The sequence below is a fragment of the Cinclus cinclus genome, chromosome 4, assembly GCF_963662255.1.
Source record: "Cinclus cinclus chromosome 4, bCinCin1.1, whole genome shotgun sequence".
Lineage (NCBI taxonomy): Eukaryota > Metazoa > Chordata > Aves > Passeriformes > Cinclidae > Cinclus > Cinclus cinclus.
In genome coordinates, this window is record NC_085049.1 from 23,227,431 (window position 1) to 23,249,287 (window position 21,857).

The 21,857-nt window shown below is 45.1% G+C and overlaps 1 protein-coding gene across 5 annotated transcripts; it reads right to left on the reverse strand.

Moving 5' to 3' along the window:
• Positions 1 to 138: 138 nt before the first annotated feature.
• On the reverse strand, positions 139 to 19,749 carry CD9 (CD9 molecule). Of its 5 annotated transcripts, none has more exons than XM_062491798.1 (8): positions 19,619 to 19,749; positions 8,963 to 9,008; positions 6,118 to 6,215; positions 4,868 to 4,942; positions 3,814 to 3,906; positions 3,162 to 3,251; positions 1,321 to 1,404; positions 139 to 596 (listed from the first exon to the last, which is right to left on the reverse strand). In XM_062491798.1, the coding sequence occupies exons 1-8, from the start codon at positions 19,682 to 19,684 to the stop codon at positions 531 to 533; spliced, it is 618 nt and encodes a 205-aa protein (XP_062347782.1). In that variant the 5' UTR covers positions 19,685 to 19,749; the 3' UTR covers positions 139 to 530. The 5 variants fall into 5 exon arrangements, with proteins under 5 accessions (XP_062347782.1, XP_062347781.1, XP_062347779.1 ...); XM_062491797.1 differs by having other exon boundaries at positions 3,814 to 3,888; positions 8,963 to 9,062; XM_062491795.1 differs by having other exon boundaries at positions 3,168 to 3,251; positions 8,963 to 9,062.
• Between the last annotated feature and the right edge of the window lie 2,108 nt (positions 19,750 to 21,857).

Genomic DNA, 21,857 nt, shown 5'->3' on the forward strand with positions numbered 1-21,857 from the left:
GTGTTACAGCAGTGACATTTCGGGAATGTACTTAAGACCTGCTTTCATTGACACACACCAAGGAAAGCACAATGACCACACCTTTCCTGACATGTTTGGACAGCATCTCCCCTTCCCTTCCAACACAGGGCACTGGCATAGGAGTGATTTCCTGCTTTATTCCAAAAACACCTAAAATACTATGCAACTTCAACTCCTTGCTATGCATCAAACAGTGGGATTAATCAACATAGCAGTATCTCCTCTCCCCCACAAACAATACATCTTACTCTTTATTAAGTATCAAATTGTCTCCAACGTAAATTACAACCAAATTTTGCAAGTTTCAAGAAAGTCATATTTTATGTACAATGCTTGTCTTGAGTCAGATAAACCTTTATAGTTTTAACCTGTAACATAAAAAGCAAACCTACATCAGTACCAAATAAAGCATTAAAAAGGTAACAATATATAACATTTTAGAAATGCTCTTAGAACACAAAGTTAATGGTGAGGATTTTTATAGTGCAGGAATCTTAGGTTTGCAGCTCTTAGACCATCTCTCTTTCTCTGCGGATGGCACAGCACAGAACCATACTGAATATCATGCCAACAATCTGGAAAGAAAGCAAACAGATTAGGAATCAGGAAAGCAAAGGACGGGCTTTTATCAGCATGAGGACAAGCTCCTCTTCCCAGCCCAGAGGTCACATGTATTCTGCATTTTTACACTTCACTCTGCCATCCCCATTCCGCCAATCCCCAAAGTTCATTCCCAGGAATACCATTCACTTCAGTACTTGAAAACAGATCACAGAATATGTCAGGTTAGAAGAGACCCACAACAAACTTCAAGTTCAACTTCTGGTCCTGCACAGCATCAGCAGCTAAAAACCACTGCCATATTTCAAGTAATCTTTGACAATCCCAGCATGAGCTTCTCTCCAGAGAGAAATCAAACGCAGAAAAGCAAGCTTTTCTAGAAGCCCTGTTATTTCAGCCCTCTAGAAGAGCCTGCAATTGTTTTAAAGACAAGAATCCCCAAGAGACATTAGGATTAAGGTGTGGGCCAGCAACATGACCAATACATCTTCACTCCATATATACACAGGTCACTCTTAAGACTTCACCACTGCTGGAAGTGCAAGGAGGCAGATCCTAATCCAAAGCAGAACCAAGGAGGCCTGAGACATCCCAGCCTTTACACTGCCTCAGGGCCCTGCAGCACACACCCTGATCCTTCTGGGACTTGTCCTTAGTGGAATGGCCTTATGGGCTTCTGGGCCAGGCACTGCTCTACAAGACTTCTGCTCTGAGCACCCTCTAAATCTGGAAACTCACCATCATTACAGCAATACCAAGGCCAACTGCTCCAATGACATTCAATTTGGATTTGAAGACCTCATCAATGGCATCAGGGCAGGACTGAAATGGAACACATGGTTCATTAGTGTTTTTCACACACAAGGTTCATTTGAAGACTTGTATTTTAAAAGCTGCTTTGATGTGGCCTTTACTGTCACATCCTTAAAGAGAGCCAGGGATGGTCCTACTACACAGGAGTTGGTGGACAAGTTTAAATCTACTTTTCAAGTATCTCAAACCTGTTAACAGCACCTTGATAACAGCAGGATTCTCCTCAATCTGAACATGCCATTCATTAGGCTTGGCTTGTTACTAATGGTTGTTAGCACTTCAGATGATGCACTGCTCACCCCTTATCAAAAGGGATTTTAAACCACTCTTGATATTGCCAATTGCTACTATAATTTTGCAGACCCCCCATGAACCCACAGTGCATGGGAATGGCAGGATACCCTAAGCTAGGATCCATGCCAGGGCACATTCACAGAGGGGCCAGTTTAATGTTCCCAGGACAATAAATTACCCCAGCAAATTGCAAAAAAAAAAAAAAAAAACCCACAACAAAAAACCAACACAAAAAACCCAACCAAACAAACAAAAACCACACCCAAAAAACAGTAAGCACAGTCCTTTTCCCAGAAGAGACACATGCTGGCCAATAGAAAAGAAGAAGGTACTTGTACAGAGGTATAAATCATCTGGTAGTTGGTCAAAATCTCATCCCAGCATCTGTCCTGCATGTTCCAGCAGCAAACATCAGTGAGCTGCTGCAAGCTACTTTTTTTCTGTTGTTGCTCCTTAACCAGTCTAGGAAGAGAGACTGCATCTGGAATTGAAGGGATATACTGCCAAGAATGAATTGGTTCATTGAGAATGCCCGTACAGCACTGCTTCTTAGAGGCACACTCCATTACATCCCTTTGATCCTGCAGTCTATCCACTGTTTTTCTACAACTGGGAATGGGCATCACAAGACGAAGTCAACAGATGAAGCTTAAAACACACAGCAGAATAAAAACAAACAATAAAACCTGCATGTAGTCTCAGCTACACTCCAACTCAGACTGCATGGACAGGACTAAAGATACAGACTGAAGGGTCTCATGTGAGCAGATATGTGAAGTTGTCAATTAAAGTGAAAAAAAACCCCAAATCATTAATTGAATTCCTGAATGGTAAGAACCACAGAAGGACTGAAACATGTGTCTTGGAGCATAAAGCAAGAGCACAGGATGATTGTAAGGAAAAGAGGAAGAGGGGTGGTAAAAAACTACAAACTGTTTTCTCCGGTTATTTGTGGCATTCAGGCACCCCTACAGCAATATTCCAATAGAAACCTGATTCAGAGAGTTGCCTTCAAAGTCACAAACTCAGCTGAACAAGCTACCAATGCCTGACCCTCCCCTCCCTGTCCCTGCTGAAGCTTCAGTCTTGCTCCCACCCCAAGCTCTACTTCTCCGTAACCAGGAGGGAGGTGACAGCTCCCAGCAAGCACCAGGAAAATGCAGTGAGGAGAACAGAGGTCTGGAGGCACTGAGAGGGTGATTTTTTTTTTTTTTTTGGCAAGGTTTTGATCTTCCACTGCCCACCCCACCAGTGAGTCTATGACACACAGACTGCACATTTCCTAAGCAAGGTCAGATTTCCTGCTTGTTCTTTCCATGGTAACAGCAGGTTTTTTCCACAATCAGCCTGATTACAGACACTGCCACACCAGTGTGACACACAGGGATTTCCCACAGACTAGGAGGGTTTCCTAAATTGTTTCTCACTCTACCCACTGGGCAGAGCTGATGGTGAATTAAGTCAAGCTTCACCTTGACTGAGAATGACTCAGACAGCGTCTTTGCTGGACACGTGTCCATGAACTGCTGCTCCACAGCTCCAGTAAGGCCACAGCAGTTAAGCTACAACAAAAAACAAAAGAAGAAGAAAAAAAAGAGACCCAGGTTAAATAATCCTTATAATCCTCATTTTTGCTCAGTAATCTGGTAAAAAAGAAGTTTTCATTAGTTTTTATTACAGACCAAGTCCTGTCAACATGACTGCTATAAACTTAATTTTAACAAGCCTTCTTTAAATTAAAGGACAAGGCTCTGAAACAAAGAGCTAGATCTCTTAGATACAAACAAATCATTTTGGTGACAGCCTATGCTCCTTACAGACAGAGGTGAACCTGTCACAGATATGCAGGTGTGCATACTAGGGTGCCAGTAGCTCAGTAGCACAGATCCAGGTGTTCCCAGCCTGCCGCTGAGTTCTAGAAAAACAAGAACTAGTTCTAGATACTTCAGAGGGACAAAAAAAGGCATCCTGAATTCATTTACACTATACAAAAATATGTCTGCAATCTTTCGTTTCTCCTAACTAGCAAGAAGTCACACAGGGGACTGGGTGGCATGGAGAACAGTCCCTGCTGGCATGGAACAGCAACATTACTGTCCAGGTTGAGCAGAACCATATACTTACAGTGAACTGAAATGCTTTCAAGGTGTCTTTGGCACCTGGCTGAGTTCTCTTTCTGTAGGTATCCATGTAGAACTCCTTTAACTCATCAGTAATCTAAAGAAAAGCAAAGAGTTGTCTATTAACAGTGTATTAGTGTCATACCTTGTATTAACTACAAAAAACTTGCTTTCAGCAAGTCAGTCATCAAAAAATCCTGCAGCCTACAACACCCATTCTTCTGCCACATACAGAGGGTGGACAGAAGGCTCACCTGTTTCACATGAGAAATAACTCCACACTCACTTTGACAGTCACACCTAAACAGGTAAGACTGTTTCCCCTTCCAAATCTGAGTTTATAAGAGGAATGAGACAACCAAGTCTTTTCCCACTGGCTTCCCAAAAACACTTGCTATTCCATTGTACCCCAGAAGTTTCTGTATTTCCACATTGCATAATACAAGGTCAGCAGAAAAGCAACCCTGGTTCCCAGGCCACCTGAATTTGAAACAAGACAGAATTCTGACTGCTTGGGAGGGACAGAGCATATCAGTCATGCTTCAGGTGCAGAAACACTTAGCCCTCAGCTGACCCAGCTCCTCTCAGGAAGTGGTAAAGCTTCCCAGCCAGCCTGCTTCACCTCATAGCTCACCCAGGTACTATCTGGAGGGCATCTCTAGTGTGCAACAGCCTCTTGGATTCTGGCTTTCCTACTAAGGTTTCATTTTTAAATACTGCTGTTATATTTTGTGTGTTGTTCTGCTTGAATCAGCCTTTTTCCTCTCCCCCAAATTCCCTGGGTAATAAGGATTTGACTTGTACTGTTATAGATGTCAGCAGACTGCTGACTGTGGGCATATTCATAGAATCATGGAGTGTTTGGGTTCAGGAAGGGGCTTTCAAGATCACCTAAGTTCTGTCCCCCTGCTATGGGCAGGGACACTATCCACTACCCCAGGCTGCTCAGAGCCCCATCCAACCTTGCCTGGAACACTTCCAGGGATGGGGCAAGCCAGAGTTACTCTGGAAAACCTGTTCCAGCATCCCAGAACTCCCGACTCTGAAGATCAACCTACCTTTTCTTTATTTGAAAATCCCCAGATCCCTGCAGCAACTTCAAGGGCAAAAATCACAAAAAGGAAGAAGAAGAACTAGAAAAGAAAGAGCACATTATTCATGAAGGCCAGAGCACCACAAACCAGCATCACGCAATGTACACTGCAAGTTTGTCCAGACTTGTGGAAGCTGTCATTCAACCAGGCTACAGTGGGAGGTCTGAGACATTGGTAACACCAGCAAAAAGGACACTGGGTCAGCACTTCCTCCCAGGAAGGAGCATCAGGAAGTCTGGCAGTGCTCTCCAAGCACCAGTCCTGCTTTTTGATCAGTGTTAATTAAAGCCAATTATCTGTTAACTCCGACTTTGAAGTTGACCAAGGCATTCAGACACATCACAACAGTTGACACCAATTCTTTCCTCTGCTTTGTCACTCCTGTTGGTTTAGGAGTCATTATTTAATTCCTACCTTGCCAACTTCCAGAGAGCTAATGGTTGCTTTGTTGCATAACCCATAAAACACAAATAGAAGTGTTCTGTCTCTCACCGACTACCAGATCCAAAACACCACTATCATTTAGAAGCACATTAAAGAGTCAGAATTACACAGGGCTAGAGGCATAATTTTCCAAGAAATACTTGAATTTAGGTTCTTCTGTGACACAAAAGGGGAATTGTTCCTTCAGTGGCTATAGTAGTTGTCTTTTATTAACTAAGTCTTCTGGTTATTGGGATGAGTAGTTCTACAAGTATACAGATGTGCACAAACCCAGTAAGCTCTACTGGTCCCTCCAGTCTGAAAACAATGAGGGTGCTCTCCAGTAATTGGCTTGCAGAGCAGCTGTCAACTAGAAGAGCTCATCCTGTGGTTACGAACAGTAGAGCCTTGCTGTTACAAGCATCAAATACCACAGTTCTGGTCTCAGAGATTAAAGACTGCCCTTCAGGATGAACTGTCTAGCAATGATGCCACTGCTCTTATCAATATTTTAGTTCTGCATTCACAATACTCCTGGTCTTGACACTTCAGTCTATGTCAGACATACCCAGCGTCTTGATGTCATCCTGTGTTCAAATGCAGCAGGAGCACCTGGATTTCAGGCCAGAAATGAAAACTGTATTTAACGTTTTAGCATCATGCAGATGACCATGAGTTTAAACACTGATTGTTCTGGGTCCACAATCTCCTGCCCTTGAATCCCACAGTAATATTTTCCTTCCTTCCTCATCATGCTGCTCAAAAATTTATGCATTACCCTGAACACTTACCAGGCCAAGCATACACTGAGATTCCTGTGATGCACCACAGCATCCCAAGAAACCAACCAGCATCATAAGGGCACCAGCTCCAATAAGGATGTAAACACCTAGGGAGGAGGAAAACAAGTGTGTGCAGGTAACTGAGACCTCAGCAGCAAGGTATGCAACTAATTGCTCCAGAAATGGCATTGGTAGCTTTTGCCAAGGTTTAAGTTTCTTAACTGAGGTGTATAAAGAAAAAAAAATAAAATAAAATAAAGAAGGAATGGGTTGAGCTTAATTTTCAAAGTAAATGCATCTGTAAAATTGACAATTCTTCAATTTTACACAATTAATGTGTACCCCTACTGCAGTTCCACAAGTTTAAGAAAATAGGCAAGATAAAGCCATCTAAGAGAAGCTGTAAGACACTTATTAAAACAGGCTCAGAGCCAAGAGATATCAACTTCTCAGGTGAAGACAGACAACAGGAATTAGAGGCAGCTGGAATAGCGATTCAGCAACAACTGCAAAGTCTTGAAGCAGAAACTTTTCCAAATTATAACAAGCGCCAGAGCTTGTAAACTATTCTGTGCAGAAATTGGGTAGTGAGTATGTTGAAGCAGAAAGAACAAGCAGTTCTGAGGTAAAAAGGCTCCATTTATGCCAAACCCTCTGGCTCCTAAACTTGGAAACAACCAGCCTAATCATCATAACTGTGATCTGGAGACAGCAGGAAGATGTGGTGAGGAGGAAAACTCCCAAAGGATGGCAAGGAATATTACAGGCGTGGAAAAACATCAGAGAATCAGCACAAAGCACATGGAACAAGCAGGACACTTCTATTAATAGGGACAGATACACAGCTCAGAGACCAAATCAATACTACTTAAAGGATGCCAGATGTAAGCATTTGCAAATGATATATTCTAGATGCAAACTAATAAGATTAGCTGCCAAAATAAACATTTACTTGATGCAGCATTTGTAAGGGATCAAACCTGACATTTCTCATCGGGAGGAAATTACAATATGACCTTTTTAACCCGAGATTACATTTTTTCATCTGGAAAAAGTAAAATAAAAAGAGTCCATCAGTACCTCTTCCACCAGTCTGAGTTGTAAAGAAAGCCTTTGAGGTAACTTTGCACCTTACTGCAATCAGTAACTACTCCCAGAAAATTACATTAAAACAGAAATTCCCATTGAACTTCTTTTCAAAACTCAGTTTAACAGAGATTTTAAGCAGGTTTCACTGGCCACATCTAGCCAGTAGCTTAAATATCACACCATAAAAAAAGTCATGTTTTAGGAGGCAAAAGTTGTTTTAGACTACCCAAAATATGACTTGTTAAATATTCAGCTCAACAGCAAAGTTGAAACTTCTTTTCTCTTTCTGAGGTCCACTTAAAAAGTATCTGGGAATCTTCCTGGCAGCTCCAAGAACCACCCAGTTTTCTAAGATGCCATCATACCAAGGACAAAACACAAATTTTCTGACAGATAAGCTATCTGAATGCCTGCAGCTTCTTCACGAAGTCCTGCAAGCATCCCAGTATTCTCAACTATGGCCTCTACACCATTCCTAACAGTATTCCCTGGAGGCACAGGCCACCCCCTAGGACTACGAGGCTGCAACACAAGTTGCACCTCCTTGCAAGTGACCCTTCAGACACCAGCCTGGGAGTTGCCACAGGTGAGTGGCTGAGGACAGGAGCCAGTTTTTTGGCAAGAGAAAGATGAAGCCATCCTTTGAAGATTGCCTAATTCCACCCCCTGCCATGGGCAGGGACACCTTCCACTAGCCAAGGTGTCTCCAAGCCCCATCCAACCTGGCCTGGAACACTTCCAGGGATGGGGCAGCCACAGCTGCTCTGGGAAACCTGTGCCAGGGCCTCACCACCCTCACAGGGAAGAAATTCTTCCCAATATCCAATCTAACCCTGCTCTCTGTCAGTGTGAAGCCATTGCCCCTTGTCCTGTCACTCCAGGCCCTTGTCAAGAGTCTCTCTCCATCTTTCCTGTGGGTTCCCTTTAGGCACTGGAAGGCCACAGTGAGGTCACCCCAAAGCCTTCTCTTCTCCAGGCTGAACAATCCCAATTCCCTCAGCTTTTCCTCACAGCAGAGCTGCTCCAAGGGTTTAAAAGCACCTACAGGTGACATTAACCAAACTGTGTGTTCTCCTGCCCAAGTTAAAAAGCAATTTTAGAGATCAAAATCAAAGTTCAGATAAAATCCAGTTCACTCAGTAATTCTTATGACATTAAACTAAAAATGTGTGTGCCCTAATTAATCATCTTACAAACACCTTCCACATGGTCTAGCTAAAGCTACATTGATCCATGCTGGCTGGAATAATTCTCTTAAGTACCAAGATATTTGTGCATTCTTCCCATTCAGTTCATTATGAATTAGATGTGGGACTTTTAAGAGTTAGACAAAAGTGCACATGCTCCTTCTGAGAGATGAGGCAACAGAGCTGTGTTGTGGATAGCTCAGATTGGTCATTCTGGAGAAAAATTACTAATTACTCAATTAGTTTAGCACGAAACTTCACTGACAGATATGGTGATGAGCATCAGGAATAAACATCCTCTGTCTTCCAGGAGTCCCTAGGATTACAAAATGTTTGCTGACAAGAACAAAAATTGAGGGAAAAAGGATGAAGAGCAAAGAAACCACTCATGACAGCACTGCTGTCTGCACAAGAGCTCATATGGAAAGCTGCCCCTAGCACCAGCCAGGGGACCCTACTCTCAGGCTGTTTGGGGTTGTTTTGCCTTTTTACCCTATAAGGAAGGCCCAGGCTTCCCAACAGCCTGGAAATCAGGGCACAGAAGTGTGACCTATCCCCTGAGTGATCCCCCAGCTCACCTGTGTAAAACTTCGTGTCAGAGTCCAGTTCAAAGATGCTTTTGGTCTGTGAATCAAAGTGAAGCCATAGCCCAACTGCAAGCACAGCTGTCCCTGCAAGCTGTAAGAACAAGGAAGGCTTGTTAAATGATACCAACTAATCCACCCAGCCTTGCATTAACAAAATCAGGAGCAAGCTTTTAAAGATATGACAAAGGACAAGCATAAAAGGACGGGGATACCAACAAAGTTCCAGACGTGAGGCACCTTATTGACAGAGGCATTTACATAATATAAACTCCAATGCCACAGGAAAACAACGCCATTCTTGTTCCTTTCTGAAAATATCCAAGGTCTAGCCAAGTGTCACTATTTCCACTCATCCTTCCACACATTGTTTTATTCTGGGTGGCTGCAGACATTGACTGCATGGCTTAGTGACCTTAAAGCTTCACACTGAAAAGCAAGTTTATCAAAAGCAAAAGTGCCTTTTAAGGCCAGCTGGAAGTTTTAGTGTATTAAACAGACTGCTGAGAGTTCAGTGTGCCATGGAAGGGAGTTCAGGAAGAGTGCTCTTCTTGCAGAACAAGATAAAACCAACCCATTAAGTGACCACACTGACAAGAATAATAATAAAAAACCCCAAAACAACAAGCTGCAGAAGTAGCAGCATTGCTGATCTGGAGCAATACAATCAAATTTTAGGTAATATTTAGTTTTATTTCATTATCATCTCTGCCTGTGTGCCTCCAGGTTCCTCTTAACATTGGTGCCTGTGCTTGCAGCAAATCACTTTGTGTATAAATTAGTTCCAGGATGAAACATCTGGCAAAAGCCATAGGAAGTGTTGCAAGAAAGAAGGAATTGCACTCCGGTAAGGCAAATAACAGTTTGAGACAGAATCCTCCTTCACAAAGAAAAAAAAATTGGGTTTTCTTGCATGTAAAAAAAAATGAAGAAACCAGGACAAAGTAGAAAGCTGAGTGTGCTTCTCAGCTCTTCCTCTGAAGACCATTTAACTATCAAAAAAAGCTCTACAAAAGTGAGATGAGGACAGAAATCCCAAATGCTGCAGCAGACATTAAAAATTTAAACTTAAGAGTGAGCAATAAATCTACAAAGTCTGGTGCTTTGGTCAGGCAAAGCACTCATGACAATCAAAAATAAAATTCCAACAAAGTCTGATCTCTGATAAGAAGGTCCTTGGAGAAGGAAACATTCCTGACTGGCCTCTAAGAAACTGGGAAGTGTTTAATAATGTCAATTTTCAGTGGGACTATGGGCAGCATTGCCTTGGCAAGCACCCAAGGACACACCCCTTCCACACCCAGCCCACCTGAGAGGTGGGAGCTTGAGAGCCCCTTCTCCCTGCTGTGGAAGAGTTCCTGCTCACACACAGCCCCAGCTTTCCTAAACCAGCTTTTCCTGTAGGGCAGGAACCCGAGTACCAGGCCCGCCTGCAAGAGGAGCTGCAGGGTTGTATGTAGCTGGGAAAACAGATCAAGTGACATACAACCCGAAGAGCCAAGCCCACCTGGAGGTTTCCAGACCCAAGCAAAAGACCTTTGTTGGCATTTCTGGTGCTTACTCCCAAGGCACACCTACACACTCCTCCTGCTTGCCCTGCTAGGGCTACCCTGACAAGATGGTTAAGTTATGCTGGAGCACATTGGTACAGCACAATGCCACGCCAGCGTCATTATTTCAATTTTTTTGTGCCACAGCTGAACCCCGAGGGGAGAGAGAGGTAACAAAGGGGAGCTGACATCGAGAAGGGTTGCTGCTCTACTTGCTCTCCTGGCTGCAGCATCACTTCAAAAAGCCTTTGCCACCTCATCTCACCCCAGTGCCTCAGTTTAAACATTAGAAAGGCTTAGCAACAGAAAAAACTCTGCTTTGAGACTGCTATTAAGTCACCCAGTATTTAATAGCGCTCTGCTTGAGACTCCCATTCCTGGGTCATCCAATTGTCTTCAGCTTTCATAGCTGATTCAGATCCCCATCATTAGAAGATACCTACAGCCTCTGTTGGTTTTGCTAGGAACTCACAAATTGTGAAGCCACAAGCCTGAACAACCAACTCTTGTCACCTACCAAACTTATTTACAGCCTGACAAGCCCCAGTATTTGAGTAGAGACCACTGCAAATGGAGCAGGGCACAGAAAAGGACTGTAAAACAAACTCCCAAGCTATACTGAAACCATGCCAATAATCGTAGAATTCCAAGCAAAGGAGAAGGCTCAGTTAATGCCCTCCAGAAACAAACTGGTCTGCCCACATTGGGCAGAGATTAGGTATCTAATATAGCTCCTTTCAAAACACAAATTTAACCCTTCCCCACCACCACCCAAAGGTACATGGCACATTTTCTCCTTGGAAAAGCAATCACTCTGTGGGAAAGGTTAAGAGGATGCCAGGGAGAAAAGAGACTTAGAAGATCACAGAACAGTGGTAAGACTTCATGCCAGTGAACTACTGCACAGTACTAAAAGTGGCAGAATGAAACAGAGTGATAATTCTCTGCACGGTGGATTAGAAATAAAATGCAGCTCCTTCATGCAAGAATAAGAGTCGTTTTGTCTCAGTCAAAGGAAAGCAGACTTATGTTCTCAGTTTGTGCTCTTCCTACCCACAGTGACCACTGAACTAAAAAAAGGCAGTTTTAAAGCAGAAGGCAAGAAACTTAAAGCTTCAAGTTTCCATCAAAACAGGGGAGAAATGAGGACACAGCCAACACCAGCCTCTAAGGAAGAGAAAAGCACAGCCCCATGGGCAGTTGGCAGCACCTCTGGACAGTGTGGCACGCTACAGGCTGAGGCACTGTCACCTCCCTGCTCACCCATGCTATGCCAGCAGGATAGGCAGCCCTGCTGGGATGGTTTGGGAGATTGTTTTTCCTTCCTGGGAAAGGGGTGCAAGGCCCCCAAGCTCAGCTGAGTGGAAGCAGATCCCAACTAACCTAATGGTTGGGTTTTTGGCAATCCAAGGGGATTCCCCATCTAACAGACCTATTTTTCCACAGCAGTTGAACAATACTGTGTGTTTCTAAGTAGTTCTATGCTGTGCTGAAAGAACTTGAGCAGGAAAAGAACAACACTCCATTCCTGAAAGTAATCCATTTTGTCTGGTTTCACACACAAAAGAATGGGTTTGTATGCTTATCAGACAGGTAAGTAGTATGTTTCTATAGTGAGAAGTACATCAAAAAGAGCTCTGAAGACAGGGCTGGGAATTTTTTCCAATCTGACCAAAAAAATGTGAAGTTAAAGGGACACTGCTCACTCGCTGTTTTGGAAAAGTTTGTGACAGTAATTTTCCAGTAACAGCATGTTCTGGCACAAGTACACTACTGACTTCCCTGCTCCAGCTAACCAGGCTTCCTTGTTCCCCCTAACCACAGCTCCCAGCTCATTCCTGTTCTGCTTGGCTGCTATACAGCTGCGACAAGGATAAGACTACCTGGCCACTCCTCTCCTAGCCCTATGCAGGTTTCTTGGGCTGTTTTTCTTTTTATTACATGCAAATATACCCCCTTTGCCGCTAAAGCTCACTCCTGCATGCAGCTTTCTGCCTGTTGCAACAGGAAAACCACCTTTTTTGGCCTGTCTCCCTTTCTTACACAGCCTTGCACCCTCCCTAGTGAGCCTCCTGTGCAGGACTTCCCTCCTCTCACCCATCCCACCCCACACCTTCTCCAAAGCCACTCCTTCCCCCTTGCTTTGCCTCTGGGTACATCCAAGGGTGTGCCCCAGCCTTTCAAGCGAGAAGAGATAACTGAGAAAGGACCTGAACCAGTCAGGAAGCACTTGAGATGTGAAAACCCGTGTATCCTGGAAGCAGCAGCCACGCAGACACTGCCTTCCTCCCCTCTCCATCCCTGGCTACCTTGAGCATAAGCTTGGAGTATGCCCCAGAGCTGAACACTACCAAGCAATTCCCATGGGAGTTTTGCCCTGCTCTGAAACCCAAGGTTTCACAGATACTGTCACCCTGCAAAGGCTTACACAGGAAACTGTTAATAACAATGCCATAAACATGTGTTAGAACATTGAGGTTTAAATAAAAAAAAAAAAAACAAAAAACAAACCTGAACCACCAATTCTGTTAACACATCCCATAGCAGCACAATGCATGACGCTATTTCGGAAAGCGAGCAAGTCTATTTAGATTTAACCACTCTTTTGCAAGTACCATTTTATTCAGTCCCTTCTGAACTTGTCACCTTGCTAAGGGACAAGCAACCCACTTGTCTCAGACACCTTAGAGAATCTTATCCATAGGCAGAATCACTTCTCAAGGAGCTCAAGGTCCAAGCACCTGCCAAGTCCTTAGACAGTCCCTCATTTGTCCTGGCAGACAAAGCTTTGGGAAGAGGACACCCTCCACCAGCCCTTCCTCCACTTCCACAGAGTGGAGCCAGGGACAGAGAAGAAACTAGATATCTCAAGAATACCTGGTAAGTGGCTCAAAGCCTGTAAAAAAAGCCTTTGCACAAAAAAAGGAGAAAGTTTTGTCATTTTGACACCTTCAGGCCAAGTTTACATACAACTGCTACCAAGCCTATGGCATTACCTCCAGCAGAAGGTAAGTCATTATGTGAAAATAAAGAAGTCAGTAAAAAAATACTAGTCTCAGTGTCACCAGCTAAGAATGGCATCTAACAGAAAACCAAGTTTTTTTCTAGAAGCAGAGAAAATATGTCAAGCTCTACACTACTGCTCCACATATAGGTTTACCCCAGGATGTGACAAGAAGACATCAAAAAAGTCACTATCTTCACTTCATAAATATTTGAACTTTTAGCCAAAAATCTAACTGCATAAGACAATTTACTTCTTACTGTTTTAGACTGTTTTAACAAAGCCAGGACCAAATCTAGAACTTTGCAAAGAAACTGAGAACATTATGAGCAGTAATAAACTGTTTCAGTCCTGTTACTGCCTGGTACTCCATAAATAAAACCCCATAAACAGCAAGTACAGGTGAAGCTCAACATCACTCTCAACCCTCAATTACCAAATTAGTATTATCCACAACACCACAGGTTTTCAGAGTTTTGAAAAAGCTCCCCTAACACTTATGCCATGTGGGCTTGCAGTTATACAAGAAACTGCAGCTATTTTCAAATTAGTTTGGAAAAAAGGGGATTAGAAAGGAAGTATTTTCTTTCTGCTTAGCTGGTTTCAAGAATGTTGTGGCCTATGTTAATGTCACAGAACTTTCTGCAATAAAATGGTGCTCCAGTACAGTAGGAACAGCATTACAAAATCCCTGGGCCACTGCCAAGACTAAAGCCCATTTCATACAAGTTGCTATTCAGAAGCCAGTCTACTATATTTGCAATTAGAATTGCAAATAGGAGCTTGAACTGCTCCTATTTGGACTATCAGGACTGCTTAAAGTAGCTTTACACCAGGTTTCTCAAGGCAACATACTCCAAACTCCATTCCTGACTTCACAGAACTTACTGAAGTCAAAATACACGGAACTGAGCCCAAGCAGCCTTAGATTCACACACTGTAGCCAGCAACTGCTGGCTTCATTACAGAAAGCAAAAGCAACCAATTTCTGGGGTTTTCATATGTGCCTGCATATATATATACACACACACATATACACTAACAGACGTGTATTTCCCTGCCCATCCTGCAAGTCCTCTGCTCCACTGGAGGAAAGGCCCTCTGAATTGCTGTTCTTGGTTCGCAAAAACAGCTGAGATTATGGCTCAGAACAAAGTCACAGGTATCTTCAAGTTAGAAAAGGAAAAGAGCTCTCCAGGCCTAATTCTGCTCATCTTACTTTATCGGGTACTACCACACACAAATGCATTTATTCATAAAATACACAACACTCTGGAGAGTGGGAAGTCAGGACAAGAAGGCTGCCTAATAGTGGAAAGGAGCAAGAAAATAATTGCTCCAAACTGCAACATGAACTCTGCCTCTGTGCTGAAGCACTTGCATGCCTAAAACACATTAAACCACAAATATTAGCAGCAGACATCTTCATATGCCACAAAACGCACAGGGGGAAAACCCAGCATTGAAGTTCAACAATGCAAGGCCTTGCTTTTCTTCAGCAGCAGGAAGCCAGTGGGGGAACACGCAGGCACTTGCCTGGCATGGTGTAAGCTGCTCAGGAGCCCAGAGTTTCCCTAGGAAAAGACTTCATCACTGGGACCCACAAGCCTGAACAAACTCAGGGAGTTAAGGGACCACAGCTAAAGGCAGTTACTCATTACACAACTCAAGGCAATCCAGCACTGCTCACACTAAGGTTGGGCCAAGCCAACTTTGCTAAGACCACTCCACTCCTCAGGTTTAAGGCACAAAATATGTTGTTTCCATTGACTTCTTGCCAAACTCAAGCCAGCCTGCTGGAGAAAAAAACAACTCAGATCTGTATCAGACTTGACCCTCCCTCCCACACCCCAAATCAGCTCCCAAACTTGTTATTAGAAAGCAGACTGTAAGGGATGCCAGGGCCAGCACTGGCCATGCCAAGACAGCAAAGCTGTTTGCAAACCCAGGTGGGAGAACACCAGCCCCAGCAAGAGCAGCACAACAGCAGCAAGGAGCCTGGTGCCTGCCGCAACACTTCATCCCAAGAGGAAACAGCCATCCCTAATTTCTGCATTTCAGAGAGGGGATTCAACCCAAAAACTTACTGGTCCATGCTTAACCTGACTTGGTGCAAACATCCAAAGATGTCCTCCTCCTTCCATTTAGGCCACAAGCACATTTTAAGGCAAACTCTGAAGTCCCAAAAGTTTCAGACAACAGTATGTTAGTGCCCAGCCTTACCAACTGGACAAAGGCCACCGAATCAATCAAGCACAAGATCCTCAGGAAGGGTTAGGAGAACAGGACAGACAGCAGCATTTCCCAGGACCAAACTCCTGGTTTATGTGTCAAGCACTTAAAGATTGTGCCAAGACACAGACAGCACCTTGAGAGTAGAAAAACTAACAAAAGGCTGATGAACTCCATGTTAGCAAGTTGGACTAGATGATCTTAAAGGTCTTTTCTAACCTAGTTCATTGTGTGATTAGCCAGGTATCCCTTAACCAATCTGTTCCTCAACATCTGCTGAGTAGAAAGCACCACCACTGTCCCTTCAGAATAAAGGACACTTTTCTTCTGAAAATATCCTCTTTCCTGGCTTAATATCCCACAGCTTTTGCTCACTGCCTCTGTCAATAGAGTCAGGCCCTACCTACTGCCTGGACAATCGTGATCCTAAGGATCTCTAGCACATTTCCATGCTGAAGAATCCTAATTTACAGCTGCTGATGCCAGAAACCCTCCTCTTGCTTTCCCAAACATTACGAAGCTCTACTATGATCCTCTCAAGGCCGGCAGAGGACCAGAGCAGCCCAAAGCACTGCAGGACACCAGCCTGGCACGGATTTAGGGAGCTCTACGCACCATCTTCTCTCAGTCCATTTCTGAAGCTGGTTTTGCTCTGTTGACACTGAGCACCCACCTGGTGCTTTCGTAACGCCATCATAGATCCTTTTCTCCCTAGGCTTCACTGCTCCATGGCAGCAGCTGGCCCTGAACCACTTAGCTCCTATCTCCAGGCAGCTTCCTACCGGTGCCTCCCATGGGAGTCACTCGATGCCTGCCTGTGGCAAGAGTCTCACCCTGCTGTGTCACACACGCTGCTGGGTCAGCACGCAGCCATCACCTCCATCACCCTGGCAGTGGGTGCCACCCAGCACCCCAGCAGTGGGTCCTGCGCTTCTCCAGATGAGATGAGGCTATACTGACCACCACAGAGTTTGTGCCAGCACGGCTGCTTCTCTCCACAACAGGAGAGCCCCACAGCCCTGCCTTCACTCCAACAGCCGTCTCATCCCAGCCAGAGGCCTGAGATTTGCAGGAGACATTGAACAAGTGAACCAACACGAGCCAGTCCTTGTCCTCTCCAAGATCCTGGTTTTTAAATGTTCCAAGGCAGCAGTTTAATGAAGTCTGACTTCCCTCTGCAGTAGCCAATGTCCCACTTCCACAAGTACACCAGCTTTTAAATAATCTTCTCAGCTTTTTCCAGATACTCCATATATGCCATTGTCTGGGTATCCCAGATTACCATAAACTGCATTCCAGCCCTCCAGCACCAAGAAGGATGGTGAACAGGGGCAGTTACCTAATCACAGCTCCCTTAGAGCTCTGAAGTGTTGTGTGACCTTGGAGAATTGTTAACCGAACATCTGCTGCTCCTCCTGTTTTACCTCCTTTGCATCAAGAGGTCAGTTCAAGCCTGTGCAGGATTCAGTCAAAGACAGGTTATGGCACATAACTTTTTTTAAATCTTCCCCAGTAAAATAAAGTCCTGCCAAACATTGTTCCCAAAACTTTTGTACCTGGAGCTATTACTGCCTGGAAGGACTCCCTGAGAAACTTCCTTTTTCTCATGTGTCTGAAGAGGGGTAGTTACTTGGGTTTGCTTTTGCAAATTACTCCTAAAGCTTTCCCTTTGGCTAATGTTATTGTATATTTCATTTGGCTCACCAGCATTTATGAACCTTTATCTCTTTCCTTTGGATACAGCTTCAACTTGAGGAGTTTCCCTTTCTATTTCAATAACTTCCTTTACAAAGCTGTTTGAGCCTTTCTGCTTCCTCTTACCCTTGTTCAAGCCCCTGATAGAAGTAAATACATTCCATCTAATGGCACCCACAGCCATCTGCAGGTTTGCTGCAGACCACTTAAACTCCTCACCTATCCTTTGGAGGCAGCTTATTTCAAAAAAATGAGGTACAGAACTGCACTTGGCCACAACAGCTTTTGTCAACATACTGCCATTATTTCACAGACTTTTCACATCTGCAAAGCCATAAGAAACATTAAAGCCTTTTTTTTTATTAGGGTGGTTCTTGCCTTTTAATGCTGGCAGCCCCGGAACACCTTTCTTTTTACACTGTTCAGTGCAGAATAACCCAGGACACAGCTACGTCATTTCTCCACAGAGGACACAAGGCTTGCTAACACCTAATACCCCCTAAATGCCCCTCCAACTGCAGGCCCCAATGACATGGAGTGATCCCCAAGAGCCAAGGACCACTCCAGCAGGCCAAACACACACTTATCTCCGGCTGACATAAGCTGCTTGCCTTTCACTGCCTCCTGGGGCCTCCAGACACTTAACTGGGATCTCCAAGATGCATTTCTCTCCCTTTCTTTTTACTTCCTCTTCTCTTTCCCACATCCTGGCAGCACACTGCCAGCCTCAAGAAGGCAACTTGAAAAGCCATGATCTCTCAGCTCCTCTGGGCAGCAGCCCCCACTCTTCTTCCATCCACACTGTCACCAGTACAATTTTGTATCCATGAGTACCCAAAGTTAAGAGTAAAGCTTCAGCAATTTATTAACATTGCATTCTCAAGCAACAGATACATCCCAAACTAATCAAAACCTCTCCCCCTCTTCTCAGCCCTGAGTTCCACACAACAGGTTGATGATGCTCACCTTAAGAGCTTCTTTGAGGCAATGCCTTTGCCACAAGTGAATTTTTGTCCCATAAAACACTCTGCAGAAAGTCAGCAGCTTTGAAACTAATAAACAAAACAAGCACAAGGCAAACCAGGAGTAATTGTGTCTCTTTTAACAAGAGGTTTAGAAACTCGCTGACCAGAAGTTTCAGGCAGCACTTTATTAGGCTTTTCCTTCTGATAGCTTTTAACCCTGCAAATGCGACAGCCCTGCTCACTGTCCCGGCTGGCAACATGCGCTTTCCTGGGTCAAATTCTGCACACCTTCCCTTAACTGCAGCCCAGCTCTATTTTCTCAGCTCTGCTGTAACCCATTTCGACATCGAGACATCCCGAGCACTTCACCCATAACACTAAACTTCCACTTGTCCTACGGGCAGTGCTGCAGCTGACTCCAGACGCGGCTTCTTCCCGCAGCTCCAACTTCATTCCTCCACATCAGAGCCACACACGCACTTCTCCACCGTGGCAGATAGCCCAGAGAAAATCCAAATTTTTGAACCATACGCTTTGCGCCTATCCATCAGGCACACAAGCAGCTCCCGCGGTACTTTTCCATGCAGGAGCCGGCGCTAAATTCAGGGGCCCACGCCCCGAGTGCTTGAGAACAGCCCCAGCCTCTCGGCTCAGCCATGCTTTCCCTTCCCACGCTGCCTGGCCAACAGCACGTAAAGGGGCCAGGAACCACACCGGAGACACGATATCCACAGGTCCTGCTCTGCTCCGAGAGATTAAACTCGAAGGGAAGCCACAGCTCCCACCGACACCAGGAGCTCACACACACCACAACCACAGTTTGCAACTTGCGAGGAACCGGCTCACCCCGGGCACAGCCCCGGCAGAAACACCGGGGAGCCCGACTTGCACACGGAGTTTTAGGGCGAGGACTGTACGCAGTGTGGGGGATGCTGAGCCACAAACCCAGGACCCCCTCCCCGCCTGGCCGCACACCCAACCTGCCTTACGATAAAACCCGAAAAACGTGAAAAATAAAGCGGTGACCACTGGAGCACTCGCCCCTCTCCTTCCGTGGGGGGGGAAGGGGGGGCGGCAAGCGGAGAAAACAGCAAAAACCACACAGCAGAAAAGCAAACAAACAAAACGCGGCACCGGGCGCTTCCCCTCCCTTCACACGCCAGTCCCGCGAGCAGCGCGGGGGGCGCAACCCAGGGCGCCTCACCCAGAAGATGAAGTTGAAGCCGAAGAGCAGGTACTTGATGCACTTGGTGCCTCCTTTGACGGGCATGGTGGCGGCTATAGGCGCGGGGACGAGGCTCCCGCGCTCCGCCGCCGCTCCTTAAATGCGGCCCTGCCCGGGTGTCTCGGGGACTCCCCCGCCCGCCCCCGGGGCCGCCCCCGGCCGCGCCCCGCACCTGCGGCCGCCCCGCTCCGCCCCAAGGCGGCCGGGCCCCTGCAGCCCCACGCGGGGCAGTGCGCGGCCCGCAGGGGTCTCTGAGTGTTCTGTGTCCCAGCATGGAGGGCAAGGAAGCTCCGGGAAGATCGGAGTGTCGCTCCCGGCCCTGCACGGCGCGGCCTCAGCAATCCCACCCTGTGGCCGCAGCCTTGTCCAAACGCTCCCGGGGCTCTGACGGGGCTGGGGTTGTGACCGCTTCCCTGGGGAGCCTGTTCAATGCCCCACACCCTCTCGGGGAAAAATTTCGTCCTAATGTCTAACCAACCCCCCCTGCCCCAACCCGACCTGATCTTGTACAGATCACAGAATCCTTAGGATTGGAAGTGGCTTCTGGAACTCATCCATTCCAACCCCCCTGCCCAGGCAGGGTCACCAAGGGCAGGTGACACAGGAATGTCTCTAGGTGGGCTTGGAATGCCTCCAGAGAGGGAGAATCCACACGCGCTCCTTGGGCAGCTCAGTGCTCTGCCACCCTTAGCGTGAAGAAATTCTTCTTTGTGTTGTGCTGAAACTTCTTGTTTTAGTTTATGGCCATTGCTCCTTGTCCTGTCACGGGGCACCACAGAAGAGAGTCTGGCACCATCCTCTTGTCACCTGCTTTGAGATACTTATTTGCCTGAATGAAATCCCCTTTCTGATTTCTCTAATTAATCAGGCCCAGCTCCCACAGAGATGCTTCAGACCTCTCATCATCGTTGTGGCCTCCGCTGGATGTTTAATTTAAAATAAATGCATCAGTCTTGCTTAAATGGGTGTTTTCCCATATAAAATAAACTTTCAGTTTAGTTATAGTTTAACTCTTTTATTCTTTCAAATATGTCTGTATGAAGTTACAAACATCCACTTTAGGAAAAGAAGGCGGGATAAGTTTCAGCCCACGAGCTGATCCGTGGTAACTGGTTGTGCATGTGCCCTTAGGTCACCCCAGTTGTGAGAAAAAACATGTTAGATTTCAACTAAAATTTCCTCTTTTGTCATAACAGGGCAGTCAGCATGATCATTCAGCACTCAGCTTCTGAGCCTTTTAGATCAGGGATGAAAACTGAGCGCTTGTACCTTAATTTCATACAGTGGGATTAAAAATTCATCAGGTATCGAGAGTTAAAAAAAACACCAAGCAGAACAGTAAAAACAGAAAAGCCATACTGAAATGCAAATAAAAACATGTTGGAGTTATTGTTGCCAAAATAAATGATAAGATACAGCACATTCCAGAGGTGATAATGAGGGGGAGACCCTGGCTTGGGCAGCTGCTTCCCAGAGCAGGTTACAAAACAGGAATACAGATTTTCCTATAAAATAAAGGGAAGCAGAGGGTTGGAGGTTGGTCACAACAATATAGATCCAGCAAGAATGGAATAAATAAATGCATGTGACTAAACTCTTGTGGTAACTGGAAACTGAGCAAGGTGAGATCCTGTGTCTCAGTCTTGAGCTCAGGCTGGTTTTCTGTGTGGCTTTTGGGTTGGTTTTCTTTTGTCACTTTGCCATGAAGAATTTGTGCTGTTAGTTAGCACCAGTAATATGGCTTTCCTTAAGTTTCTAAAATTAAGGATCACAGAAAAACTTTGGATAACTCCCATACTACCTTTGTATTGTTAAGCTGTTCATGCTTATACTGTCTTAAAGCAACTCTCATTAATATTCATGGGAAGTAGCCTTTTGATCAGAGTCAAGAAATGGACCTGTTGGATGAAAACCTCCTGTAAGCCTGTAAAAAATTAAACTCTTCCCATTCACCTGCAAATTAAGTTATGAGGAAGTGAAATGCATTTGTGCATCTTTAGTATTCTCAAGAATATGGAATGAAAATATGCTGTGGCTTTTAATTTTTCTTTTTTAATTCCATATAAAGGATCTGGATATAACATTTATGTTTCACTCTTCTGGTGTGTGACAATCTGGTGGGTGCAATTCTCTGACCACACCTGAACTTCTCTGACTAGTGGAATGAGACCAATCAACCAAATTTCTGCGTAATAGAAATCACTAATGGAAATTCATG

What these genes read in the sequence shown, in the direction of transcription:
- CD9 (XM_062491793.1), bottom strand. Translation starts at nt 19,684, where the DNA reads ATGCCCGTCAAAGGAGGCACCAAGTGCATCAAGTACCTGCTCTTCGGC. An exon ending in CTCAGTGTATGCTTGGCCTG is followed by an intron (nt 4,943 to 6,117) that starts GTAAGTGTTCAG and finishes TTTCTTTTCTAG; the next exon opens with TTCTTCTTCTTCCTTTTTGT. An exon ending in TGAAAGCATTTCAGTTCACT is followed by an intron (nt 3,252 to 3,813) that starts GTAAGTATATGG and finishes TTTTTGTTGTAG; the next exon opens with CTTAACTGCTGTGGCCTTAC.